Consider the following 25,740-nt stretch of genomic DNA (forward strand, 5'->3'; position numbering starts at 1 on the left):
TGTCTCTTTGGGGAGACCATTGGTGGAGGATCTTATTCAGCCACCATCTTGCTCTGCTTTGCTCCAAATTTTGCTTTAAATATTACCTAGTATATTTTTCCCTTTTAAAAGCAAGACAAGGACTTTAACCCCTTAATCTATTAAGTAATCTGGTCTGTGCCTTACTTTTTCCTGATTATTTAACATGAAAATTTCATATCAATTGCTCCTTTATTTTTGTAGGTAATATTTATTTAAATTATTAACATACTTTATCAATTTCTGTGCTTACTACTTTTTTCCCTGTGGGCTCTCTTTCTTTCTCCGTACTGTGAAGTTTATCCTTTACCAGTTCTTTTGGGGATCTAGCTGTGATTGGGTATGTGTGTAGGTTTCTTAGACCTAGTATTCTTTATTTTCTTCTCACTTTTGCACAATAGTTTAAATTAACTTAGAATTTTATCTTACTTTTAGTTTCCCTCACATGTTTTCAAGTATTTTTCTTTTATCAGCTAGCATTGCTGACAAAAGTTCTTTTTATCAGTATTGTCCTTCCTTTATATGTAGCCTATCACTTCTCTTTATGAGGATTTGAGTATATTTATTTATCCATTATCATTCAAATGTTTATTGATTTCCAGTTAGTGTTCTGGGCACTGGGGATATATCAGTGAAGAAAGTAGTAAAAATCCCAGGACAGTGTAGGAAATGAGTATAAAAGCTAAGATAAAGTTAGTGCCATAATAAATTAAACCTCTAATTATCAGTGCTTTGATGCCTCACAGTTTTATATTTTTTATTGATCAAACTGCCCCAGTTAGGCATGTCTCCTGCAAACACTTATGAAAAGACACAGGCTTCTTCTGCTTTGTGGTTCTGCCATTTTTAACATTCTATGTCAATGCCATTTTTGGATTACCTCTTTCCAGCAGTCAGATAGGAATAAAACCATGGAGACTGCACGGAAGGGATTTATAGATGAGGTGCAAGTGGCATTTGTCATTTTGGCCCACTTTCTGGTGGCCAGAAGTCAGTCAATTTTCTGCATTTAATTTAAGGTTACCTGGGGAAGTAGTCTGGTTGTGGGTGCAGGAAAAAAAAGAAACTTGGTTGAGGAGCATATAGTAATCTTTGCCCTGGAGCAGAAGAGAATAAAGCAAAGCAAATTATGTTATATACTATTGGTTTTAAGAGTAAGATGAATCAGGAGGATTGTAGTTTTAGATGGGTGGCTGGTAAAGTTCTCACTGAGAAAATGTGTATGAGTGTGAGTATAAACCTGGAAGAAGTAAGGGATTGGTATCTGGTGAAACTATAAAGGAAAAACATTGCAACCATAGAAAATGTACATTTCTTGAGATGGGGCAAACCCAACCTGATCAGAGAAGCAAGAAAAGTGATGTGGCTCCAAGGAGAGAGGGGGCAAGGGCTTGGAGGAAAATGAGGTTAACAACATCACAGATTAAGTAGGCCTATGTGGAACATTGTACAAGTTCCATTTTTACGCTGAATGATATTGGAAGCCATTAGTGTGCTTTGAATGGAGGGTATGATCCAATGTATGCATTATTAGGGTAACTTTGGTTGCTAGGTTGAGAACAGAAGTGTGGATTTTGGGAAAGGAGGAGAATTAGACCCGGCAGGAGGCTGTACTTTTAGGGTGAGTGTTAATAGTCAAGGTGGTGTGACCCGATTATAATCTGAATCTGTTTTGAAGTTAGAACTGACAGGATTTGCTAATGAATAGGGTGTAGGATATGTAAAGACTAGAATAATCAAGAATGATTGTTTGGCTTCAATAATTGGAAGAATGGAAATGTTATTTTTTGAAGTTGTGCATATGATTGGAGGAGGATCAAGAACAGTTTTGATGCGTGGAATTTGAGATAACTGTGATTTCCAAATGGAAATGTAAAGTATCTAAGGGGAGAGGGCAGCCTGAAAATATGCATTTGCCAGTTCTTAACAAATAGATGGTAATTAAAGCCAGGAGGCTGGATGAAATTTCAAGGTTAAGTGCATGTCATGGAAAAGAAAGATTTTAAGTTTTGAGCCTTGGAATATTCTATGTTCAGGTTGGTGAGGTGAGAAGGAACCAGAAAAAGAGACTGAGAAGAGGATAAGAGGAAGTAAGACAAAAGCTAGGATAGAGAGGAACTTCCTGGAAGCCAAATGAAGAAAATATTTCAGTAAGGAGATAATGATAAGATATGTAAAATGCTGTTACTAGGTCAACTAAAATGGAGCCTTGGAATGGACAGTTGAGTTTAATAGCATGAAGGCTGTGAATGACCTTGAAAAGAATGGCTGATTGTATTCCTAGGTAGCAGACTTTAAGATGGACAGGATCAAGAGATTTATTAGCAAGTGCTCTTGGAATCACCGTCTTAGGGAAAGGCAGGGAAGGAAAAAGAAGTTGTTTGAGAAATTGGTCTCTCATACAGTCTAATAACGTCTTCAGCGGATCTGTGGGCGGCTCTGATGTTCAGGTGATCTTTCACAGTAGTTCTGAGTCGGGAGAAGTTATCAGGGCCTGCACAAACCCCTTGTTGACTAGTCTCTGAAGGTATAGTGCCCTGGAAAGGGACATGATTTTGGACATGGTGACTCCTCGGCCTACACAGTTCTGAGAAGGGATCATAGCTGAGGGCTGTGTTCTTTTGCAGAAGCTGCAGAATAAGTTCTTTTGGGAGCTTGGATGATGCTTCATAGTTCTACTAGGAGCAGGTGAGATGGAATGGCAAGGGCAAAAACCTATTGAGAGTGGGATCAAAGGAGAACGGGAAGACAAAAATCAGACAAGGAGCATAGGCGTTTTTCTTCATTGCTGTTGCTCATTAGGGAGAGTTTGGTTGTGGATTCATTTTTATTCTCCTTGCTTGGCATCTGGAGTGTACTTTCAATTGCAAGATTCAGATCATTTTTAAATACTGATGCTTCAGCCCTTGCTTTTCTTCCATTTCCTTTTTTCCTACACCATTCTTTATACACATGTCGGAATTTCCCCATCTTTTCTTTATACCTTTTAATTATTATTTCATCTTCTTTTCCCTTTCTCTGTCTCCCTTAGCCAGCATCTGGAAAATTCCTCAGTGTTATTTTCTGATTTACCTATTCTTTTATACTGTGTCCAATCAAGATTTTATTCTGTATATTGAGCTTATAAATTTTTTTCAAAGAATGTGTTTTTGTTTCAGGGTTTTGATTTCTTCTTTTTCATATCCCTATTTTATTTCTAGCTGCTTTATTTCATATTTTCATATTCTTTTTTTCAGATGATTATTTCCTCCTCTGTCTCTTGGTGGAGTCTTAACCTACTTACTTTAAATTCTCTTTCATTTTCTTTTATTGTTTTCATTTCCTATGGAATGAATTACTATTCCAATAGTTGATGTTATTGGATGTCTTTCCTAGTGTTAGCTTTGGACATGTGTTTTATAATTTTAAAATTATTTTATAATAATTTTCAGGCTTATGTGTATAAGAAGTTTATTATATTTTTACATTTTATTTACTTCTACTCTCACCAATTCCTGATTCACAGTATTATATATACTACTGGTTTTCCCAGTTCAGAACCAGTTTGAGGTTCTTCCTCGTGGTATTGAGGATCTTTCAGATCTTGTTTGTAAACCAGTGGTTGGTGTGGCTGGGTCCTAGTGGTGAAATGTCTGTTTCCTCTGTCCCACTAAATATATAGTTTATGATGTGGATTTGCCTCAAGCATAAGTTGGAAATTGCCTTTCTGCTTTGTCTCAGTCAGTGGTTTTGTAGCAGAGCTTATCTGCCAGGGTTTGAGCATCCCACTGGACCTGGGTGCTCTCTGTTTCTGGGACATGGGACAGCATTCACAGCTTCAGTCCTGTCACTGCCTTGTGCTTACTTTCTATTTTTTGTCCTTGAACATGACCAAAAACACATCCCTACCTTATTTAACCCTGTCTCATCCCTTAAGGAAACCATTTTAAACCCAGTATTGCTAAGAAAGATAAGTGCTTTGGTATTTATGGTGAGATATTATTTCTCTCTAGGATTTTTCTTCTATAAAGATAAATATGCTAGATATGGTACTGTGTGTATCAATGATGGGAGAATTATGGACATGTTTAGACTCAAGGGCCCTTCATGTTTCTAAAGTCAGCCCTTGAGTAGGTATGACATGATGCCTGTTTGCCCTACACCCTCACCTCCCCTTTCTTTAGTTTCAATCCTTTATAGCAGGGGTGGAGAACCGTTTTTCTGCCAAGGGTTATTTGGATACTTATAACATCATTTGTGAGCCTTGCAGAATTCTCAAATTAAAACAATATAGCCTGCTGCAGATTTATTGAATTTTGAGTCCTGTGTAGTTTCTTTGGCAGGGCCAGACCAAATGATTTCTCAGTCCTTATGAAATTCCCACCCTTGCTTTATAGAATCCATGTATATGTTTAGACTTGAATGTACTACTATGTCCTCCCAGTGCATGCCAGGCCCCGAATACCCTTTCGTTTCATATTTTGTTTTGATGACCAGTATTCAGGCATTCTTCTTTCTTCTTTGTGGTCTCTGTTTTGTCTATACGATTTTCCAGCCCCACCCCACCCCCCGCTTCAAGTCTGTGCCTTGTCCTATTTCTCCAATAACTTTAACTGTTGGCTTTACATATCATCTCTGCTTTAAACAGTTCTCAAATTTACACCTGCAGAATGTCAAGAGACATATGAAGAACTAACAAATATGGAAGTGAACCCTTCCTGGAGCCTAGGCACTATGCTAAATCTTCATTTTCAGATATGCACTCTTTTGGCCTCACAATAGCACTGTGAGTTATAAGAACTTTACAATGATCCTTATTTTACAAATAAAAGAACTTAAAATTGTTAGGTAAGTAGCTGTCTAGAATCAGGTGACTCTGCAGGAACATCCCAGGTAAACTGGGACAAGTTGGTCACCCAAAGCCCAAGAAGGTTAGTGACTATGAAGTGAAAACTGTGGACTTGAACCCAAGCTCCTCTGATCATGGAGTCTGCTTTCACAATGATGTAATTTTGTCTCCATTAGAACCAAGGGTTGATTCAAAGAGTAGGTAGAAGGTAAATGTATGAATCGATGGAGTGGAAGTGCTGTTTCCTGGAAGGAATTTTTTAAGGGAGAATTGTGCTTTTTTAGGAGTCAAGAGACGTGAACTCTGGTGCCAGTTCATTCACAAACCCAGTGTTACTTTGAAATCACCTAACATCCCTGTGCCTCTCTTTGTCACCAGTAAAATGATGGACAATTAAGACAACTCTTCAGATTCTTTTGTAGTATTGCTTGAAACTGTCCCTTAAATATAAACTCTCCAGAACCATTTCAGAGCCCATAAATATTAGCTGATTTTTGCAAGGTTGTCAAGAAAAAGAAAAGTGAAAATAGAAACCAGAATTTCCTGATTGGCTTAAATTTCTAGTTCTATTGCAACAGTTTAGCAGTTTGGCCTTTAATTTATTTTATTTAATTTGTTGTAATTAACTTTATGGTGTTTTTATTGTTGTCTTTAATTGTTTACATAGTGTCCCAAACATCTCAGCAGGAACTGCTTTATAAATCAATTTTCACTCTTTATTGTTACTTATAAAATGTTAATAGCTTCTATTTAAGGCATGTGTGATTATTAGCTCAGAGAATGTACTTTTGAAACTGCACTGTTTTAGTCTGTAAAAATCAAAAGAAAAACAGTCACAACATGCCACAATTATCACTGAAGGCATAACTGTACATATTGATATGGGAGTCTTCATAAGGTATTTTGAAAACGTTTCTGTTTAGTTAAAATTTAAACACCTAAGAATAATTGTGTGTTAATTACAGAGTTCAACCAATGGTACTAGAACAAAAAAAATACTAAAATGGATAAAGTATTACATTGTACATCAACTGTCAGGACAAGAGCTGATCAAGTAACTGTTTCTCATAGTGTCCATTTCACTTCAACAAGTTTCCCCTTTGGTGCTCAGTTAGTTGTCGCGAATCAGGGAGAACATATGATATTTGTCCCTTTGGGACTGGCGTAATTCACTCAGCATGATGTTTTCCAAATTCCTCCATCTTGTTGCAAATGACTGGGTTTCGTTGTTTTTGACTGCTGTATAGTATTCTATGGAGTACATGTCCCATAATTTCTTTATCCAGTCTACTGTTGATGGGCATTTGGGTTGGTTCCAGGTCTTAGCTATTGTGAATTGAGGTGCAATAAACATTAGGGTGCAGACTGCTTTTTTGTTTGCCAATTTAAATTCCTTTGGGTGAATTCCAAGGAGTGGGATGGCTGGGTTGAATGGTAGGGTTATATTCAGGTTTCTGAGGAATCTCCAGACTGACTTCCATAGTGGCTTGACCAGTTTGCATTCCCACCAACAGTGGGTTAGTGTCCCTTTTCCCCCACATCCTCTCCAGCATCTATTGTTGGTAGATTACTGAATGTGAGCCATTCTAACTGGGGTGAGGTGAAACCTGATTGTGGTTTTGATTTGCATTTCCCTGATTGCTAGTGATCTTGAACATTTTTTCATGTGTCTGTTGGCCATTTGGATTTTCTCTTTTGAAAAATGTCTATTGAGGTCCTTGGCCCATCTCTTAAGTGGGTTGTTTGTTTTGATGTTGTGGAGTTTCTTGATTTCTTTGTAGATTCTGGTTATCAACCCTTTATCAGTTGCATAGTTTGCAAATATATTTTCCCATTCTGTTGGTTGTCTCTTCACTTTCCTGACTGCTTCTTTTGCAGTACAGAAACTTCTCAATTTGATGCAATCCCAATAGTTGATTTTGGCTTTGACTGCCTGTGCTTCTGGTGTGTTTTCCAAGAAGTCATTGCCGGTACCTATATCTTGCAGGGTTTTTCCAATGCTCTCTAATAATTTGATGGTATCAGGTCGTAGATTTAAGTCTTTAATCCATGTTGAGTGGATTTTTGTGTAAGGTGAAAGGTAGGGGTCTTGCTTCATGATTCTGCATGTGGAAATCCAATTTTCCCAGCACCATTTATTGAATAGACTGTCCTTACTCCAGGGATTGGTTTTGGATCCTTGATCAAATATGAGTTGGCTGTAGATGTTTGAATTGATTTCTGGTGTTTCAATTCTGTTCCATTGGTCTATCCATCTGTTTCTGTACCAGTACCATGCTGTTTTGATTACAACTGCCCTGCAGTATGTCCTGAAATCTGGTATTGTGATGCCTCCAGCTTTGTTTTGTTGTACAAGATTGCTTTAGCTATTCGAGGTCTCCTGTGTCTCCATATAAATTTCAGCACCATTTTTTCCAGATCTGAGAAGAAGGTCTTCGGTATCTTGATTGGTATTGCATTGAATCTATAAATTGCTTTTGGGAGAATGGACATTTTGATGATATTGATTCTTGCAATCCATGAGCATGGAAGATTTTTCCATTTCTTGGTATCCTCTTCTATTTCTTTCTTTAAGGTTTTGTAATTTTCATCGTAGAGATCCTTAACGTCCTTGGTTAAGTTTATTCCAAGGTATTTGATTGTTTTTGTAGCTATTGTGAATGGGATTGATCTTAGAAGTTCTTTCTCAGCCATGGCATTGTCTGTGTATACAAAGGCTGTTGATTTTTGTGCATTGATTTTATACCCAACCTGTTAGGAATTTGAAAAACATTATGTTGAGTGAAATAAGCCAATCCCAAAGGGACAAATACCATATGTTCTCCCTGATCGGTGACAACTAACTGAGCACCAAAAAGGAATCCTGTTAAAGTGAAATGAACACTATGAGAAACGGTGACTTGATCAGCCCTCACCCTGACTGTTGATGAGCAGCTTAATATGTTATCCCTCTTAGTATTTTTTTTTGTTTGTTCTACTTAATACTTTTGGTTGAATACTGTAATCAATACACAATTCTTCTTAAGTGCTGAAACTTAACTGAAAAGTGATAGCTGTTAAATATAAGAGTGGGAATAAGAGAGGGAAGAGATGTGCAATTCGGGACATGCTCAAGCTGACTTGCCCCAAATGGTAGAGTTAGAAACATACCAGGGGATTCGAATTCAATCCCATCGAGGTGGCATGTACCAGTGCCATCTCACTAGTCCCAGTGATCAATTTCTGTTCACAATTGATCGTAATGATAGGACTAAGAACCAAAGGGATCACATAAACAAGAATAGTGTCTGCAAATACTAGCTGATAGAATCAAAAAGGGAGAGAATGATCCAACATGGGAAGTGAGATACACAGCAGACCCATAGAATGGCAAATGTCCTAACAGCACTCTGGCCTCATAATCAGCCCTTAAGGCATGCTGATCGGCTGAAATGCCCATGAGACTATTTCAGGCATGGAAAGCCAAGACACTCTGGGGGGGGGGGAACTAAATGAAAGATCTCTGTGAGTGAGATCCCAGTGGAAAGAATGGGTCATCAAAGAAGGAGGTACCTTTCTCTGAAGGGAGGAGAGAACTTCCACTTTGACCATGGCCTTGTCTAAATATGATGAGAGTCAGTGAACTCAGGGGGCTTCCATAGCCTTGGCAGCTCATGACAAGAGCCTAGGGTGATTACTGATGCCATAAACAAGAGTGTCAATTTGTTAAGTCAACAACAGGAGTCACTGTGCACTTACTCCTCATGTAGGATCTTTGTTCTTAGTGTGCTGTACATTGAGATTTAATGCTATAACTAGTACTCAAACAGTATTTTTCACTTTGTGTTTCTGTGTGGGAGCAAAGTGTTGAAATCTTTACTTAATGTATGCTAAACTGATCTTCTGTATATAAAGAGAATTGAAAATGAATCTTGATGTGAATGGAAGGGGAGAGGGAGTGGAAAGGGGAGGGTTGCGGGTGGGAGGGACATTATGGGGGGAAGCCATTGTAATGCATATTATGTACTTTGGAAATTTATATTCATTAAATAAAAGTTTAAAAAAAAAGAAAACGTTTCTGGTAATAGAGTGTGTAGGAAATAAAGCACTAACACCTTGTTTTTTTTTCTTGGATGTATGTGTTCCAGTTGATATGTTTCTCAGTAAAATTATACAGAAATATAATTTATGAAAAGACAATGTGTCTAACATTTTAACATTTCATTTAAGAAAAGTCTGACTCCTTCCATTCCTTCAGTTTTCTCTCGGTATTTAAAGGTTAAATTCTAAGATTGGGAATTTTTGAAATGAGAAAGCTGTGGAATAATGTGGGCTTTTCTAAAATCAGTTTTAGGGGTAGTGTCTGTATGTGTGTGTGTGTTTATCACTCACTTTGGACCAAAGTTCTTGGCTTATTTTTCTCATTTACATAGCTATACTCTTCCTATTAAGGTAACTGGATGAATAAAATTAAACAGGTAAAGCCCATTAGCTTTATTATTAGCTTTATTATAGACTACAGAGAAATTTTAATGCTGTTAAGATTTGTAAATAAATATTTTAAACTCCTAGAAAACTAAAAAACTTTGTACAACTTCAGGACTTACAGGAATTCAAATCAATAGATTTGTATTTAGTATTAATTACTTGGCTAGTCATGCAGTCAGTTTTAAGGAAGAAATAAAAGAAATTAAAAAAAAAACTCGTTCTGAAACCAAGCCCCCCTATATACTTAGTACACTTAACCACTGGGATGACAGTATTATCTCACTGGTCCCATTCCATCATCTCCTGTTGATAATCTTTGATTCTCAGTGACCTTAATGTAAATGCCATATATTATTAAATTCTATTTTATGTATCTCTGTCAAAACTATAAAATAAAATCACAGAAAAAGTCCATAGCATACTGAATGTGGCTCAGAAAAGTTTGTTTTGTTTTATCCATTGAGAAAGATAAAGGTGAAGAATGAGTACATTTTAGCTAAAGAGAATATTTCAAAGAATTTTAAAGTATAATGGGAGAGTGTTCTCAGTTTAGCATCTCCTTTTAAATGAGTTGAGAACTGAAATAAAATTAACCATTTTCTTTGGTGATTTAAATATTTTATGTAAAACTGAGAATATTTGGGATCTCTTAATTAATGTCAGTGTCCATGCTTGCCCACAAAGGAATAGAACATCATATCTAATTTATGAAGCAGTCAAATCTTAGCACTTGTGAAATCATTGACTATGCTCATGGGATCCTTGGAGTGTTGGGGTTGGGGGTAAGTAGGAATGATGGGCAGTTGAGGAAGAGTTTCTGAGACTCCATTAAGTCTAAACAGCCAGGTTTTCTTTTATTTTCTTTTAAAGATTTTGTTTGTTTATTTGAGAGATAGAGTTACAGACAGAGAGAAAGGACAGAGAGACAGGTCTTCAATCGACTGGCTCACTTCCCAAATGACTGCAACAGCCAGAGCTGGGCTGATCTGAAGCCAGGAGCCAGGAGCTTCTTCCATGTCTCTAATGTGGGTGCAGGGGCCCAAGCACTTAGGCCATCCTCTACTGATTTCCCAGTCCATAGCAGAGAGCTATACCTGAGCAGGAGCAGCTGGACTTGAACCAGCACCCGTATGGATACTGGTACCACAGCGGAGACTTGAGCCCACTATACCACAGTGCAGGCCCTATACAGCCGGGTTTTCATGTGTTGTCATCCTTGAATTCTGTTTAGACATAAGCTGAAGATGCTGTTTGAAAAACCGTGTGTCTATTTTAAATCCTTCCTACTGAATGAGAAGGTGCAACTTAGTGAGGATAAAAATAGTTTTGGTCCACACTTTGGCAAAGGCAGAATCAGGATGAAATCCAAGTTTTCTTTCACTACAGTGCTCCTTGGACTCTGATATTTTGTGTGCTGGCTAGAGCACATACTCATCATTCAATAATGTTCTTTTCCTTCCCATTTCCTGGCCCTGAGTAATATTCTAATCCAACTTAATTGGCAAATTGGAGGAAGGTGGCTGTATCAGGAAAGGAGAGTTACTCCACTCATTTGCCATATTGGATGTGGCCCCTGAGCATCTAACTTCCCTGATATTAATGATAATGCATTCACATAGAATTTCCTTCCTTCCTTCCTTCCTTCCTTCCTTCCTTCCTTCCTCTCTCTCTCTTTCAATATATATTTATTTATTTGAACGTCAAAGTTACACACAGAGTGAAGGAAAAGCGGAGAGAGAGAGGTCTTCCATTCGCTGGTTCACTCCCCAATTGGCCGTAACAGCTGGAGCTACGCCAATCTGCAGCCAGGAGTCAGGAGCCCCCTTCCGGGTCTCCCACATAGGTGCAGGGGCCCAAGGACTTGGGCCATCCCAGGCCATAGCAGAGAGCTGGTTCAGAAGCGGAGCAGTGGGACTCAAACCAGCACCCACATCCACATGGGATGCCGGCACTGAATGCTGCGGCTTTACCCACTATGCCACAGTGCTGGCCCCATATAGAATTTTCTTTCTAGTACATTTAATAGCCCTCTAATTTGGTACATAATTTTAATTATGTGATCATAAATCTTTTATTTTCTTATCATATAGTGTACCTTTACCCACTTTGTATGCCTAATATCAGCCGTGTCATATTAGCCCTACTTGTAACTTGTGCTATTTTGTTCTCTTTACTTACCCTCCTTTTTCTTTTTTTATTCTCTTCTTGAGGCCACCCGATGTAACGGTCTGGTCAGACATACTGAGAGGCTTAGCAGAGAGTTATCAATCAGGAAGCAAATTCATGAAATGACTACCTAAAGATCCTTGTTGACTTGGGAGAGAAAAGGTGGATGAGGCTCATACTTAGCTTGAGAGGCACATGGTGAGGGATGCAACTAGGGCTGTGACCAGAGGCATTCTGGCCTAGAGTACTTTCCTCTGTGTTCTCCATGGCTCTAGAGAACAGAGGAAATGGAGAGGGACAGGAGAGAAACAGGAACCCTTGACTGTGTAGGGACCAATTATTGTGCCTGCCTAATGTACAAAAGCAACAGAATAATAGAGTTTCAGAAACTGATGGGATCCTAAAGGTCTTCTTGTAAACTTTTTTTTAAATGAACGAGGAAGTAAGGCCAGGAAAAGTCAAACCAAGCCTTTGACCCAGTGCTGAGTGGAGCTGTGGAATGTCATCTCTATGCTTTTCATCTTTGTTTATGCAGTTGCACGAAAGAGCCCAGGGCACGAGGCTAGATTGTATTCAAAATGCAGTCAGAAACAAGAAAGCAAATGATATGATACACGATTAAGATGACAACTCCTTCTGCTATGTGGAGAATGAATTAGATTAGCCTAAGCATAGAAATTGAGAAAGCAGTTAGGAGACTATGTCAGCAGTCCAGAAAGGAAATGATTGTGCCTGGGAGAGGGAAGATGGTGAGGCTGATGAATTTCTTCTTCTTCTTCTTTTTTTTTTTTTCCCCCGCAGGCACAGTTAGTGAGAGAGAGAGAGAGAGAGACAGAGAGAAAGGTCTTCCTTCCGTTGGTTCACCCCCCAAATGGCCACCAAGGCCGGTGCGCTGTGCCGATCCGAAGCCAGGAGCCAGGTGCTTCCTCCTGGTCTCCCATGCCGTGCAGAGAGCTGGACTGGAAAAGGAGTAACCGGGAAAGAATCCGTTGCCCTGACTGGGACTAGAACCCGGGGTGCTGGTGCCGCAGGCAGAGGAGTAGCCTTGTGAGCTGCGGCACTGGCCAAGGCTGATGAATTTTGAAGTTAAAATATAGAAGAGTATTGATAGGTTCTGTGACTTAGTGGGTTAGGCCACTGCTTGGGACACCTGCATTCCATATTGGAGTCTTGGGACTGGATCCTACTTCTGTCTGCTAATAGGAGGCAGTACATACTGGCTCAATTATTTGGGTTGCTGCCATTCATGTGGGGGAGACCCAGGTGAAGTTTCTGGCTCCTGGCTTCAGCCTGTCCCAGTCCTAACTGTTGTAGCATCTTGGAACATAAACTAGCAAATGGAAGATATCTCTCTTGTGCTCACTCCCTCTTTTCCTTTCTTTCAGATAAGTAAGTAAGTAAATACATAAATAAAAACCTTAAAAATAGAAGATTTGATGGATTAGAGTAGGAAACAAAAATACAGGAAGAATAAAAGTTTTATGGTATGAACAATTGGGAAGATATAAGTATAGTGTCTAAGAGACATGAGAAGGGGTGAAAATGTGATTTAAAGTTGGGAGGGTTAGAGTAGAGGGATGGTGGGAAGGAAGTTTGAGACTAAATATGAAGATTTGCTCTCATTTGACTTCATATCAGTGGTTGAAGCTGCATGTCCAGGTCCTTTTGGTATGGTCTGTTTCCCTGAACCCTACTGAATACATAAGGCAGTTCTTTGCCACGAGGATATTTATTTATAAAGGATACTATGTTAAAGACTTATCAGTTATCTACTTTTGGAAGGTCAAGCTAAGGAGATGAGATAGGGAGATAGCTTCCACTTCTGATTGCCTTATATCCATGTAGAAATGGAATTAGATCAAAACTACAACGTGGTATCATTTCACTCCTATTAGAATGGCTGTTATCAAAAAACAAAAATGCTGGTGAGGATGTAGAGAAAAGGAACTCTAATATGCTGTTGGTGAAAATGCAAATTAGTAAGCCATTATGAAAAACATTATGGAGGTTCCCTGGAAAACTACATATACATCTATTGACCCAGCTGTACCACTTCTGAGTATATATCCAAATGAAATGAAATTGGGAGATACTCACTCTCTCATGTTCATTTCAACACTAGTCACAGTAGTTAAGGTATGGAATCAACCTGCATGTCCATTAATAGGTGAAGATACACTGTAGTTTATATATGCAATAGAATATTACACAGGCATATAAAAGAATGGAATCCTGACCTTTGTAGCAAATGCATGGAACTGGATATCATTATGTTAAGTGAAATAAGCCAGGCACAAAAGAACAGATGAATGTTCTCTCCCATATGTGGAAAGTTTTTTTTTTTTTTTTAAGTTAACCTGAGGAGCCTGCTGTGGCATAGTGGGCTAATCTGCCACCTGAGGTGCCAGAATCCCATATGGGCAATGGTTTGTGTCCTGGCTGCTCCTCTTCCTATTCCAGCTCTCTAATATGGCCTGAGAAGGCAGTGGAAGATGGCCCAAGTGCTTGGACCCCTGCACCCATGTTGGAGACCTAGAAGAAGCTCCTGGCTCTTGGCTTTGGATTGGCGCAGCTCTGGCTGTTGTTGCCATTTGGAGAGTGAACCAGCAGATGGAAAACCTATCTGTCTGTGTCTCCCTCTCTCTGTAACTCTACCTCTCAAATAATTTTTATTTTATTTGTTTTTCAAATAATTTTTAAAAAGTCAACCTGAATGGGCTAGCATCTGATTCTGATTCATCGATGCCAGTTCATTACCATTGTGCCTACCCTTCCAGGAATAGCTCAGTCTTTGCATCTCCTGTGTGTGTGTGTGTGTGTGTGTGTGCGTGTGTGTGTGTTTCTCAGCCCTTCGGTGTTACTTTCATTTGAAGTCATGGTTCTCATAGGTTTACACCATTTATTTCATAAAGCTCATTGACTTTCTTATGATATTGGCATATAGTTGTTTTCATCTTTACTTAAAATATTGACTTTTTTTTTTTGCAAATCCCCTGTACAGCTCATGTACTGGCCATGTATTTATTGATCAATGCATCCAGATGAACTCAGCATCTCATAGCTGCTGGATACTCACACAGTGCGACTAACCCTGTTTGCTGATATTTTGTTCACTGTGCCCATCTCTAAGCAATCCCATCCTATATGGCCTTGATTCACCCCCATCTCCTGTCTCAGAGTCGTTTTTGTCACCTCAGGTTCACCGGGGCATTACCATGCCAGTACCCCTTAGGATGCTTGGTTAGTTCTTTGTATTAAAGGGACAGTGGGATGTCTTGCTTGCCAGCCAATTTAATATAGTCTGACATTCCTGGCACACTGAATTAAGGTGGAGGAGCTAACAGCCCCAGAGAAGAGTCCGTTTCTATGAAGATTAGAACAAGAAAGTGACAGAGCACACAGAACTTTTATTTCTTCTTATATTTAAATATAAAGAAGACAGTAATTAAGCCCAATGCGAAGATGAGTTCTGATTGTTAATTGCCGAGGGAGGTGCAGTGTTTTAATTTGTCCTGGTTCATTTGTGGAACTAGGCAGACAAGGTACATGTTCTGTGCTCTTGCCCATGGATAATGCTGACAATTTGAGAATTAATCATTTTTGGATGTTCCTGATTTATCATTTTAAAATGTTACTGCAGTGTTTTTCATCACTCTGACTGGAAACTGAGGAAAACATGTGGCTTTTTATCTAAGAGCATGTGCCTAGAGTCATGGTTTTCATAGGGCAAATTGGCTTACAGTTTTATTAAAATAGCCTTCAGATTATTTAATAGTCTTGAATATTTCACTCATGGTTTGTTGGTTGAGTCAGTCAACTGAACAGTTAGCATTTAAGAACAAGAAGCCCTGTGGTGCTCTGTAAAGCATTTAATAGTCCTGTGTCTAATGATAAAGCTGTTTGAACACATCATGGTGTGCACTGGTATAACTGACTCTCTTGTAGTAGGGGGAGCATTTAATTTATTTTGGATATTGTTTTGTAAGTAATGATGAGGTCAAATGGGGGAGGAAGAGCTTAGCTCACTCAACCCATTGTTTACTCCTTTAGTTGAGCAACTGTACGATATGGTGCACTGAGCTAGTAATCAGGAATACCGAAGCACTGGGCAGGAGTTGAACTCACTCCTCCAACTGAACATTTACAGCTAGGAAACTTAAAAATGCAGATGCCTAGGCCCTATCTAGACTTTGATATATTTTTAAAAACTCCCCAGGTGAATTTGGTATCATCCAGAGTTGAAGACAACAAATATGAAGTATAATTTGTTTTCAATGCATTTGGGATATATGTGGGAATATGGGACTTCTATATGTAGCTATTATTGCATCATTTTAGCTCCTTACACAGACAGCATGTAAACATCAAGGGAAAGGCATGGTCAATGTAACTACCTTACTGAAGGGAGTAACAGATTCCTAGAGACCAGGTTAGTCATGGGGGGTAGATTTGAATCTAGGCTTTAAGGATGAGTAGTATATACATAAACAAAGATGAGAAGACAGAGCATTCTAATAGACTAGCATAAACCTTAGCTGAAAGGCATGAGTGTGTAAGGTGTGTGCCAGATGTCAGCTGGATATTAACTGGAAGGTAGTGAGAATCAGATAGTCCTGCATAGGATCTTAGGCTCATCTATCTGGATTTGGGTCCTGTACATTTTATATATAGCTGTTTACATTGACAAAGTATTTCACTTCACTGAACTCTAGTTCTAATATCAGCCAAATGTGGGACAGGAGTTCCTGTCACATTGTTTGGAATTAGTAAGTAATGTGTTTATCAGCACTCAGTAAACTACAGAGCCATGCCCAATCATCTCCATTGTTACTGCCTGTCAGAGGGGAAGGCTTTGAAGGTTTTAGAGCAGAAGAGTGAATTATAAAACGTATTAATGGTTCATCTTATTTGCTTATAATGAAAGAAATAGTGAAACATTAATGTGTATCAGTATTGAATTACTTAATGTACTGTGTTTAAAGACTAGGAATTAAATCTTCAAAAAAGAAGATCACTTTAACTGTCCATCATGACTACCATGGAGACAATGCCTGAGAAAGAAAAATGTGAGTATACATGCTTGCCTAATAATTAGCTGCACAATGCAGTGCATAACCACTATTTAATGAATCTTTTTTGTTAATTAATATCCCCCAGAGTACTGTACTTATTGTCACTTCTTGAAGGATTCACTCTTATTACTTTTATTTAATATGACCAACTTTTGGGATATCTATACATTTAACTTGGTGTGCTGTCCAATGTGGTATCCACTGATCATAGGGTTTTTTTTTTTTCATACATTGTGTCTCCCATGAACTTTTTGAAGACCCTTTCTATGCATAGATTGCAAAAATTTTCTGCAGCACAATAACCCTATCTTGTAATTCCATTGCCCATGAATTTTTTGAAGTACCCCTGTATGATCTAAGTAAACCTGCTGGCATCTATCCAGAACTACCTCAGATGCTGTGAAGATCACTGTAACTCTCTTTTTATTTGGATGATACACACACATTTTATAAAGATGGAGGGAGAACCAAGGAGTACAGAGGCAGTGTTTTCCAGTTTCATTTTGTTTTAGGTTATACCCATGATTACTTAAATTACATTTGAAGTCTTAATTTTGTGAACTTGGAATTCCCTTATGTCTCCTTATTAGCTTAGTCCCACTGAAAAATATTAACACTGATTTGAGGGGTGGTGAACAGTGTAAAATATATCTGAGATATATAGAAAACCTATTAATCATTTTTGTTGTTACAAAGAAGATATTTATGCTAGAGAAGACCAGGAATTAAGTGAGGAGGGGAGTGAATAAAAGTGTATCATCAGTAAAAGACAACTGAATGCCTTTAGTCTGGAATTGACAAGTTGAGTCTTAATGTGGAATGTGTTGGAAATATTGCTGAATATGTATTTTAGTAAAAGATAACCATATGCCAGTTGATACTGGGGTTTTACTTGGTTCTTTGACTCTTTTGGAGAAGAAATTAGAAATAATTTATATTTTCTTCATTTATGTATAATGACATTGAATAAAAATTATTTAAGTTTTTAAAGCGCTTGTATGTAGTTTCTAGCTTCCACACTCTTTACCCTAAAACCAGTGACCTTACTTATGCTTCTCTGCTCTCTGCTTCTATCCACTCCTTTTCACTTCCAACTCTCCCTCTCTATTCGCTCTGCACGTGCACTGATATTCAAACATTTTCTTTCTTTACTTGTTGAGTATGTGTTTGTTATTTTTAGCCAAGGAATTCTTTCCTGCAAAATAAAATGTGGGAAGAGCTCAAATATGTACAACAGATAAGGTCTGAACGGCTCTGATGGAAAGAAGGAAGAGCCCCCAAGGTTCATAAAATTAATGAAGCACAAATTTCAAGCCACTGCCTTCACCTGGATTTGATTCACAATTTTATTTCTCTTGGGGTATTTGTGTTTTTAACCTTGTCTCTCATAATGCAATGTAAAGCTTTTTCTCTTTAAAGGGACACATATATTAATGAGCTGGCAATAGGAGATATTGGGGGTTTGTGTTGACCTCTGTCACAGCATATCTTATTCAACGACATGGCGTTTATTTACAAGTTTTTCTGACACTAGACTTTTAAATACTTGGAAGATAGGAATGGCTAGTGTGATACTTATTTTAGTACATTTAGCACCAAACCAGTATTATCATTCAGTAGGTACTTAATGAATGCATGCTGAATTGAGTTCCATTGTATCTGAGGTGGGGCTTTACTAATGCCTGTGAAATCCAACACACAGGCAGTTGGGCATTTACTCTGATTATATATGCAAGGATGACTCAGCCACGTGGCCATACTTGTTTGTTTAGGATTATCTTCTCAGTAAGTCTTTGTGACGGTTCTCAGAAGAATGTAGCCGCTTATTGAGAATGATGGAAATCCTCTTGAGTCTTGCTGTTTATGTTCGTTGTGGTTATGAAAAACACATGTTTGTAAGCCCCTCGCTCCGTGATTATAATCAGGAGATGGCTCATTCTCTGTCAGAGTTTCCAAAGCCCGATTTTCTTGTGCTATATTCACTTCAGAGGCTTACTAGAGAAACTAGACAGAACCTCTGAAACAGTAAGAGAATTCTGCAGTTTTAGGAGCCATCCTCTATGAGCATTAAACTGATGATATATGAAAAATGGGGTGCTTTTTGAAGGATAAAAAACATTTAAGAAGTTATTCTAAGTTTGTGAAATCCTTTGGATTTAGAAGTGTTCAACGGTCTCTTTCCCCATGGAGATGTTAATATTTGCACTCATGTTTTATGTAACTTTAATATGACCGTTTCAACCTCTTCGTGAACTTTATTATGGGAAAATTGTTATTGCTTATAATGATTTATTATTGCTTTAGGGGGATTTAGTAACTTCAAGAATGCCAAGTATGAAAAGATTTTATTATCTGTGAACATATTTAATTAGTGTAGGGTAAAAAGAACAGTAAGATTAATACAAACTAAATTAGAACATGGTGTTATCTTTGTGCTGTTGAAGATACGAGGATTGCCTGATGAAACTGATTATATAGTTAGGTTTAGCTGAGTGATAGTAATTCAATAACAACAACAACCATCATCATCATCATCATCCACATTTTTGAAAGCTCATTATGTGCCAGGTACTGTGCTAAATACTTTGAAATGATAACTAACTAAATATGCTTAACAACTCTCTGTGATGGATGTTTTTGTTATCATCCTCATTTTACCAATGAGAACACTAAGGCTTAAGACAGTAAAATAAGGTTCAAGAGCAAATAAGAATTCAAACACAAACAGCATGACTTAGAAATGAGAGTTCTTAAAAATCATTCAACATGAAATGAATATGTATATGCAGATAAAGCCTTAAGTACAGGTTTCTTAATAGAGAAGGAACTAGCCTTGGTAACTTTTTCTTAATAATTTAAGTTACTTGAATGGATAGAAGCTACATGCTTTGCCCATATACTTGTCCTGCTGTGAACAAAAAGAAGCCTCAAATATAATTTACTGAATGAATTTTTAATGTCAGTCACTTGATTTCTTGTAATATTGACTCACTTATTGAATATATACATATCTTTGCAAATTATAAAAATAAATGACTTTAGCATTGCTTTTTCTAAGGCATTGAAATGAGTTATCTTTGCTACTTGAGCATTTATCTATTTTGTCTGAAGGCTAGTTTTTAGTTATGGTAGAAAATCAGAGCTGGCTCAGTACCTTGTATGACAGCAAGGGCTCAGACCTGCCACCTTGCAGTCAATGGGTCTACATTCCTTTGGTGGAAATATTTCAAGATCCATGTGAAATTGCTGCTTTCTGGTCATGCCTGCCTGTCTCTGCTCCTTTATGAATACTCCGAGGCCTTGTTCTGTTCAAGAATCTCATGACCTGTCAGGGTATGCCATGCAGGCTCTGGATGAGTCAGAATCTGCTGGCTGCAAGGTGGTTGTTGGAGTTGTCACAGTGCACAAGAGCTTCAGAGTTCACAGGCACGTGGGAAAGTCAGGCACACTCATCAACAAAGAACCTAGCTGGGAAGAACATGCTAACTTGGTAATTCAACTCCTTTGCAAAGGTTAACTTTTAGTTACAAAAGGCAACATCAGAACAGCTACACCAACACAATAAATTACAACAAGGGTGCAGGAGTGTTTAAAAGGAAAAGTGTCATATTCCAGGATGACCAGCCACATCTCAGAGGAATTCACAGTGATACATGGCATCAGGAAAACTTGCAGTTGTATAGTAAAAAACAGCAAGCAACTCCAGAGATCACTGTGTGTGAATGCTCATGGCGTGACTGCGTCTTTAGAAACACACCAGCCTCTGGGTCTCAGAGCTTTTACCTGTGAATGAAGATGAGCTCATCTCTAAGGCCTTGTCTTAAAGGAAGACATGAGGATTTTTACAAAGCCATGCTTGCATTAAAAACACATGACAATGTTGTTGTTATAAGCAATTGTAATTAAAATAATTGTAAGGGAGATTTGATTAGTCAGAAAAAGGGAATTAAAGGAAGAAAGGATCATCATAAGAGGAGGAAAAAAGAGGACAAGTCATGGAGTCACATCTGGGAATACCTCACTGCCTTTCCTTCAGGAAGTGTACGATCTGGCTGGAGACCTTCTCAATGTTGAATAATATTTTAGTTGAAATGAATGAAACAGCTTTAATTTATGAACTACTCTCTCTTCCCTATGAGTGAAAGTGGCTTTGAATGGAAAAATTAGTGGAACCATTTTGTGGTCACATGTGACTATGCTTCAATCTAAACAAAGAATATATGTATTTCTCTAGAAATATGTGCTTCAAGTCTTGACAGCTATTTTTTTTATAAAGAAAGGAATGCCACAAATCAGTGTTCTTGGAAATATATAGACAACCTTTAATGTCGGGAAATGCAGTGACGTGTGTGGGAGGACAGGGATATTTGCGTTTGCTAAAAACTTAAAGTATTTTCATGGGTAACAGTGGAGAGAAGGCAGAAGCTAGAGAGAGCAAGTTGTTCTTTTCCCAAATAATTGCAGAGGGGCAATTCCAATACTGTTTTTCCTAAAGGGGCACTTCTTGGTAAATGGTATCTTTCCTAACCTAGTGCTTTTCAAGTGGACTAGAGTCTAGTCATGTCTCTCCTTTAATGCTAGGGTTTCCCCCAAGCTTCATTCAGTAGGTACTTAATTTCCCCCAAACTTCATTGTTCAAGACTGCCTTGTACAGCTATCTGTGGGGAAAAGAGAGGAGTGATTTTTGTACAAGATTTAAAAGGGTTTTGCCCCAATATTGCATTATAAAAATTTTAAACATACAGCAAGCATGAAATAATTTTAAATCAATACTCATATATACCATCCCGCTGTTATCATTAATATTTTACTGTACTTGATTTACTACATGACCGTCCATCAGTCAACATGCATATCATTGTTAGAATTTGTTATAACATTACATTCTAACATTTTAAACATGTAACTGTATGAAATTTTAATGTAAAACATAAATACAGTAAAATGTAGAAATATTGATCATGCATTCATTGAGTTATGATAATCACATGTCTGTAAATCCATATTCCTATCATGCTATAGAACATTACCATCCTCCCAGAAATTTTCTTTGTGTCCTCAATCTATGACAACCTGAACAGAAGAATCACTATTCTGCTTGTTTCTTCATTATAGAAATATGTTTCCCAGTTTTTTTCCCAAGTTCTTGCCCCTGAGTGAGATAAGAATTCAAAGCAGAGGCATAAGTGAGGTGCATAAAGCAGGATTTATTTAAAGTGAGAGAATGTGTATACATTCAAGTATGAGTGTAGGTAACACCTGGAGGAGAAAACCTGCACATGAGAGGCTTGGAGAAGCCTACGAGAGTGGTTGGGAAAGGGAAAGGGAAAGTCCAAAAGGAAGGCCTCAAAAAAGCTGCTCCCATATCCAAAAGTCCCCTTAATGGGGAGGGTAGTTCCCTGATTGAATATACAAACAGGGTGGAGTTTGGCTGTGCTTTATTTGTGTGAGGTTTCCTTGGAATTTTGTTTTGTCTTCACAGGGAGTTTAGCTTCCACATATTCATCATGGCTTCTTTCCTCTCATAGTTCCAGAAGAGATGCAGGTGCATTGTGGGAAAGTGGGCCTACTGGGTTGACATGCAAGGGAGTAGTGTTAAAATGCAAGGTTGCAAGAGACAGAAATTGTGGGAAAATCATGCAGCTCATTTATTCTTGCTTAACTCCTTGCCTAGTTCTTCCATATCACTGCCATAGATTAGTTATAACTGTTCTAGAACTTCTTAGTGGAAGCAAACAATATGTACTTTTTAGGTGTAAGACTGCTTTAACTTGACAGAATGTGTTTGAAATTTTTCTCTTTTTAAAGATTTGTTTATTTATTTGAAAGTCATAGTTACACAGAGAGAAGAGAGGCAGAGAGAGAGAGAGAGAGGGAGAGAGAGAGAGAGGTCCTCCTTCAGATGGTTCACTCCCTAGTTGGCTGCAATGGCTGGAGCTGCTCTGATCTGAAGCCAGGAGCCAGGAGCCCCTTCTGGGTTTCCCATGTGGGTGTAGGGGCCCAAGGACTTGGGCCGTCCTCCACTGCTTTCTCAGGCCATAGCAGAGAGCCGGATCAGAAGTGGAGCAGACGGGTCTAGAACCAGTACCCATATGGGATGCCGGTGCTTCAAGCCATGGTGTTAACCCGCTGCACCACAAGGCCAGCCCCTGAAATTTTTCTTTGTTGTGTCTGTCAGTAGTTTGGTTCTATTTTATTTCTAACTAGTATTTCATTGTATGACTATACTACTGCTTATCCATTTACTTATTGATAAACACCTGGGCTTTTACAATGTGAAACTGTGAGTGAATCTGCTGTGAACATTCTTGTACAAGTTTATTGTAAACTTGTTGCCATTTTCTCTGGTAAATGCCTAGGAGTGGAATTATTGAGTCACAGGTCAGTTATATATTTAGTTTTATAAGAAATTGCCATACCTTTTCCAAACTGATCATCCTATTTTATGTTTCTGTCAGCAACATGTGAGAGTTCCAGTAGCCCTATAGCCCCACCACTATTTCATGTTACAAATCTCCAAATTTTAGCTATTCTGGTTGATGTGCAGTGGTATCTCATATGGCTTTTATTTGCTTAAAAATGATGTTTTAATTTCTTAAAAATTGAATAGGTGAAAAGAAGCGATAGAAAGTCTGAATCCTGAGTACAAATGGATGTTGTTATAGAAATGGGGAACTTACTAGCTAGATTTAAAAGCTCATTTGAATAGGTAATATATATAAATTTACGGAGTCCAAGTTAAGAGAAGGAAATTGAAAAACATTTTTCAATGTCAGAATCAGCTAATAATTAAGGGAATATATAAGGAGAAAATCTTAGCTAATACTAAATGAGAATGCTGTAGAATTCTGGTTAAAAGAAATACTTTAGAAATGATACAGAATTCTGGTCAAAAGAAATTAGGAAGCATAGAAAAACAGATGAGTTATAATGGTTGCTACCTGTAGTGTGTATATTTTAATTTATTGGTATTTCTCTTTAATAAAGCAGCTGAAATATTTTATTTTGCAATTCTAATATTTTTATCTTGAAGAAATGTTCAGCCATAGGCATTAGTCATCAGGTATACAAAACACAGGTAGACTTGATAATAACCTTTTTGCTTAAAACATGGTGTTGAGTTTTTTGTGCGTAATAACATTTAAAAAAACTTTAAGATCTTTTAAGATGGCAGAATAGTTACAGGATGGTCTGATTTACGTGGGGTGATATTTAAAAAAGGAGAGAGAGTACACTCTCAAGATAAAGCTGCAAAGAGAGCCGCAGTGGGAGACCCTGCAAGAGCAGTGGAGGCAGTCTGGACCCATATTGAGTGAGCAAATACACAACAGAAGGCCCACTGACTTGGATACAGGGAAGAGGACATCTGCCCTGGCAAGCCAGGAGAGAGGGTACTCCATGGGCCCACGGTGCTGCTGATAAATGTGAGGGAGAACTTGGTGAACTGCTTTTGGAGTTCCACATTGATCTCCCATGACAGCAGGTGATCGATCACTCAGAGGAAGGAAAAAAATGTGGCCTGTCTCTCGCCCTCCCCATTTCCTCCTACAGCAGAGAACTTCAGCCAGTGAGAAGAGAGCTGATGCCATTTTTGGACACAGGCAGGTAGCCACTGCTGATCTACCATACATGCTCCCAGAAATATCTAGGGTCATCCTCTACCCTGTTGTTGAGGGCCACAGTAATTTGGAGGAAGTTGAGGAGGAAGGTCTCTACCCTGCCAGTTGCACTGCACTGGTTGTCCAGCAATGGAAGGGGAGGGAAGTGCCACCTGTGAGACTCTCCTGCCCACCTAGCACAATTGAGAAACTACTGGGGCTGCATCAGGTTGGTACTTTACCTGTCTGTGAACAACGATCTAACCAGAGAGAAAAGCCCACCATGCACACTGACACCAAATCTGTTGGGAGGACTACACATAGATAACAGCTCTGGGAACACCTTAGTTTCCTTATAGACAAGACTTGCTGGCATGGTGGAGAGGCCTCACAGGCATCACATGACCCAGAGAGCCCTGGGATTTGAGCCTGAGAAAATAGAGACTTCTTAGGAGGAGGCAGAACAGGTTCTGGGCAACCACAGAACACTTTTCTATGCTCTCTGAGCTCCTAAGTTTCCTATAGCAGCTCATAGCAGAGAGAACCATACTCACAGGAAAAGACTCCACAGATCAAATGTTCATAAAGCAGTGTGGATGATTGCTTAACACACTGGGGACTAAGATCCTGGGTGTTTCTTGACTGGGAGGAGAAGGGATGGTTGAATGAAAATTTTTCCCATGAAATTGAGATCTTAAAGAGAAATCAAAATGAAATACTAGAAATGAAGATTCAATAGATCAAATAAAATATGCAGTGGAAAGTCTTAACAACAGAGTAAGTGAGGCCAAAACTACCCACAGTAAAACATAAAGAGAGGAAACACCAGATTACTTCCAGAGGATCTCCAATTAGACTCACAGTGGACTTCTCATCAGAAACCCTACAGGCTAGGAGAGAATGGTGAGGTATATTCTAAGGCTTAAAAGAGAAAAACTTTCAATCCAGAGTATTGTACCCTGCAAAGCTCTCATTTATGGATGAAGGTGAAATAAAGACCTTCCATAACAAACAAAAATTGAAAAAATTTGTCACCACTCATCCATCCCTGCAGAAGATACTTAAGGATGTATTACACACAGGAACACAGAAACATGGTCATCACTAGGAAAGAAAGTGAAGGCAGAAAATCTCTCAGTAGAAGTACAAAGGAAATCTAATATAAAAAATAGGAATATTTTTGGAAAAAATGGCAGGGCAAAGTTGTTACTTATCAATAGTCACCTTGAATATGAATGGCCTCAACTCTCTAGTTAAAAGACACTGACTGGCTGAATGGATTAAAAAATAAAACCCATCTATTTTCTGCCTACAAGAAACATATCTCACAAAGAAAGATACCTGGAGAATGAAAAGTTAAAGGATAGAAAATGATACTCTATGCCAACAGAAAGCAAAAAAGAGCTGGTGTAGCCATCCTAATATCAAACAAAATAGACTTTAACACAAAAACTGTTAAAACAGACAAACAAGGGCACTATTTAATGATTGAAGGATCAATTCAACTGGAAGAAGTAACTATTATAAATGTGTATGCACCTAGTTACAGGGCACCAGGCTATTTAAAAGAAATGTTACTGGATATAAAGGG

The 25,740-nt window shown here is 38.3% G+C and overlaps 1 protein-coding gene across 1 annotated transcript in view; it reads left to right on the plus strand.

Moving 5' to 3' along the window:
• Positions 1-929: 929 nt before the first annotated feature.
• Positions 930-25,740, plus strand: part of IQCM (IQ motif containing M) — a 459,382-nt gene continuing 434,571 nt past the window's right edge. Inside the window, exon 1 of the mRNA XM_089301770.1 lies at positions 930-1,008. Coding sequence (XP_089157896.1) covers positions 930-1,008 — 79 coding nt within the window. The remainder of the gene's footprint in view (positions 1,009-25,740) is intronic.

This window comes from Oryctolagus cuniculus, chromosome 8 (genome assembly GCF_051225735.1).
Source record: "Oryctolagus cuniculus isolate XC-2025 breed Fujian yellow rabbit chromosome 8, ASM5122573v1, whole genome shotgun sequence".
Lineage (NCBI taxonomy): Eukaryota > Metazoa > Chordata > Mammalia > Lagomorpha > Leporidae > Oryctolagus > Oryctolagus cuniculus.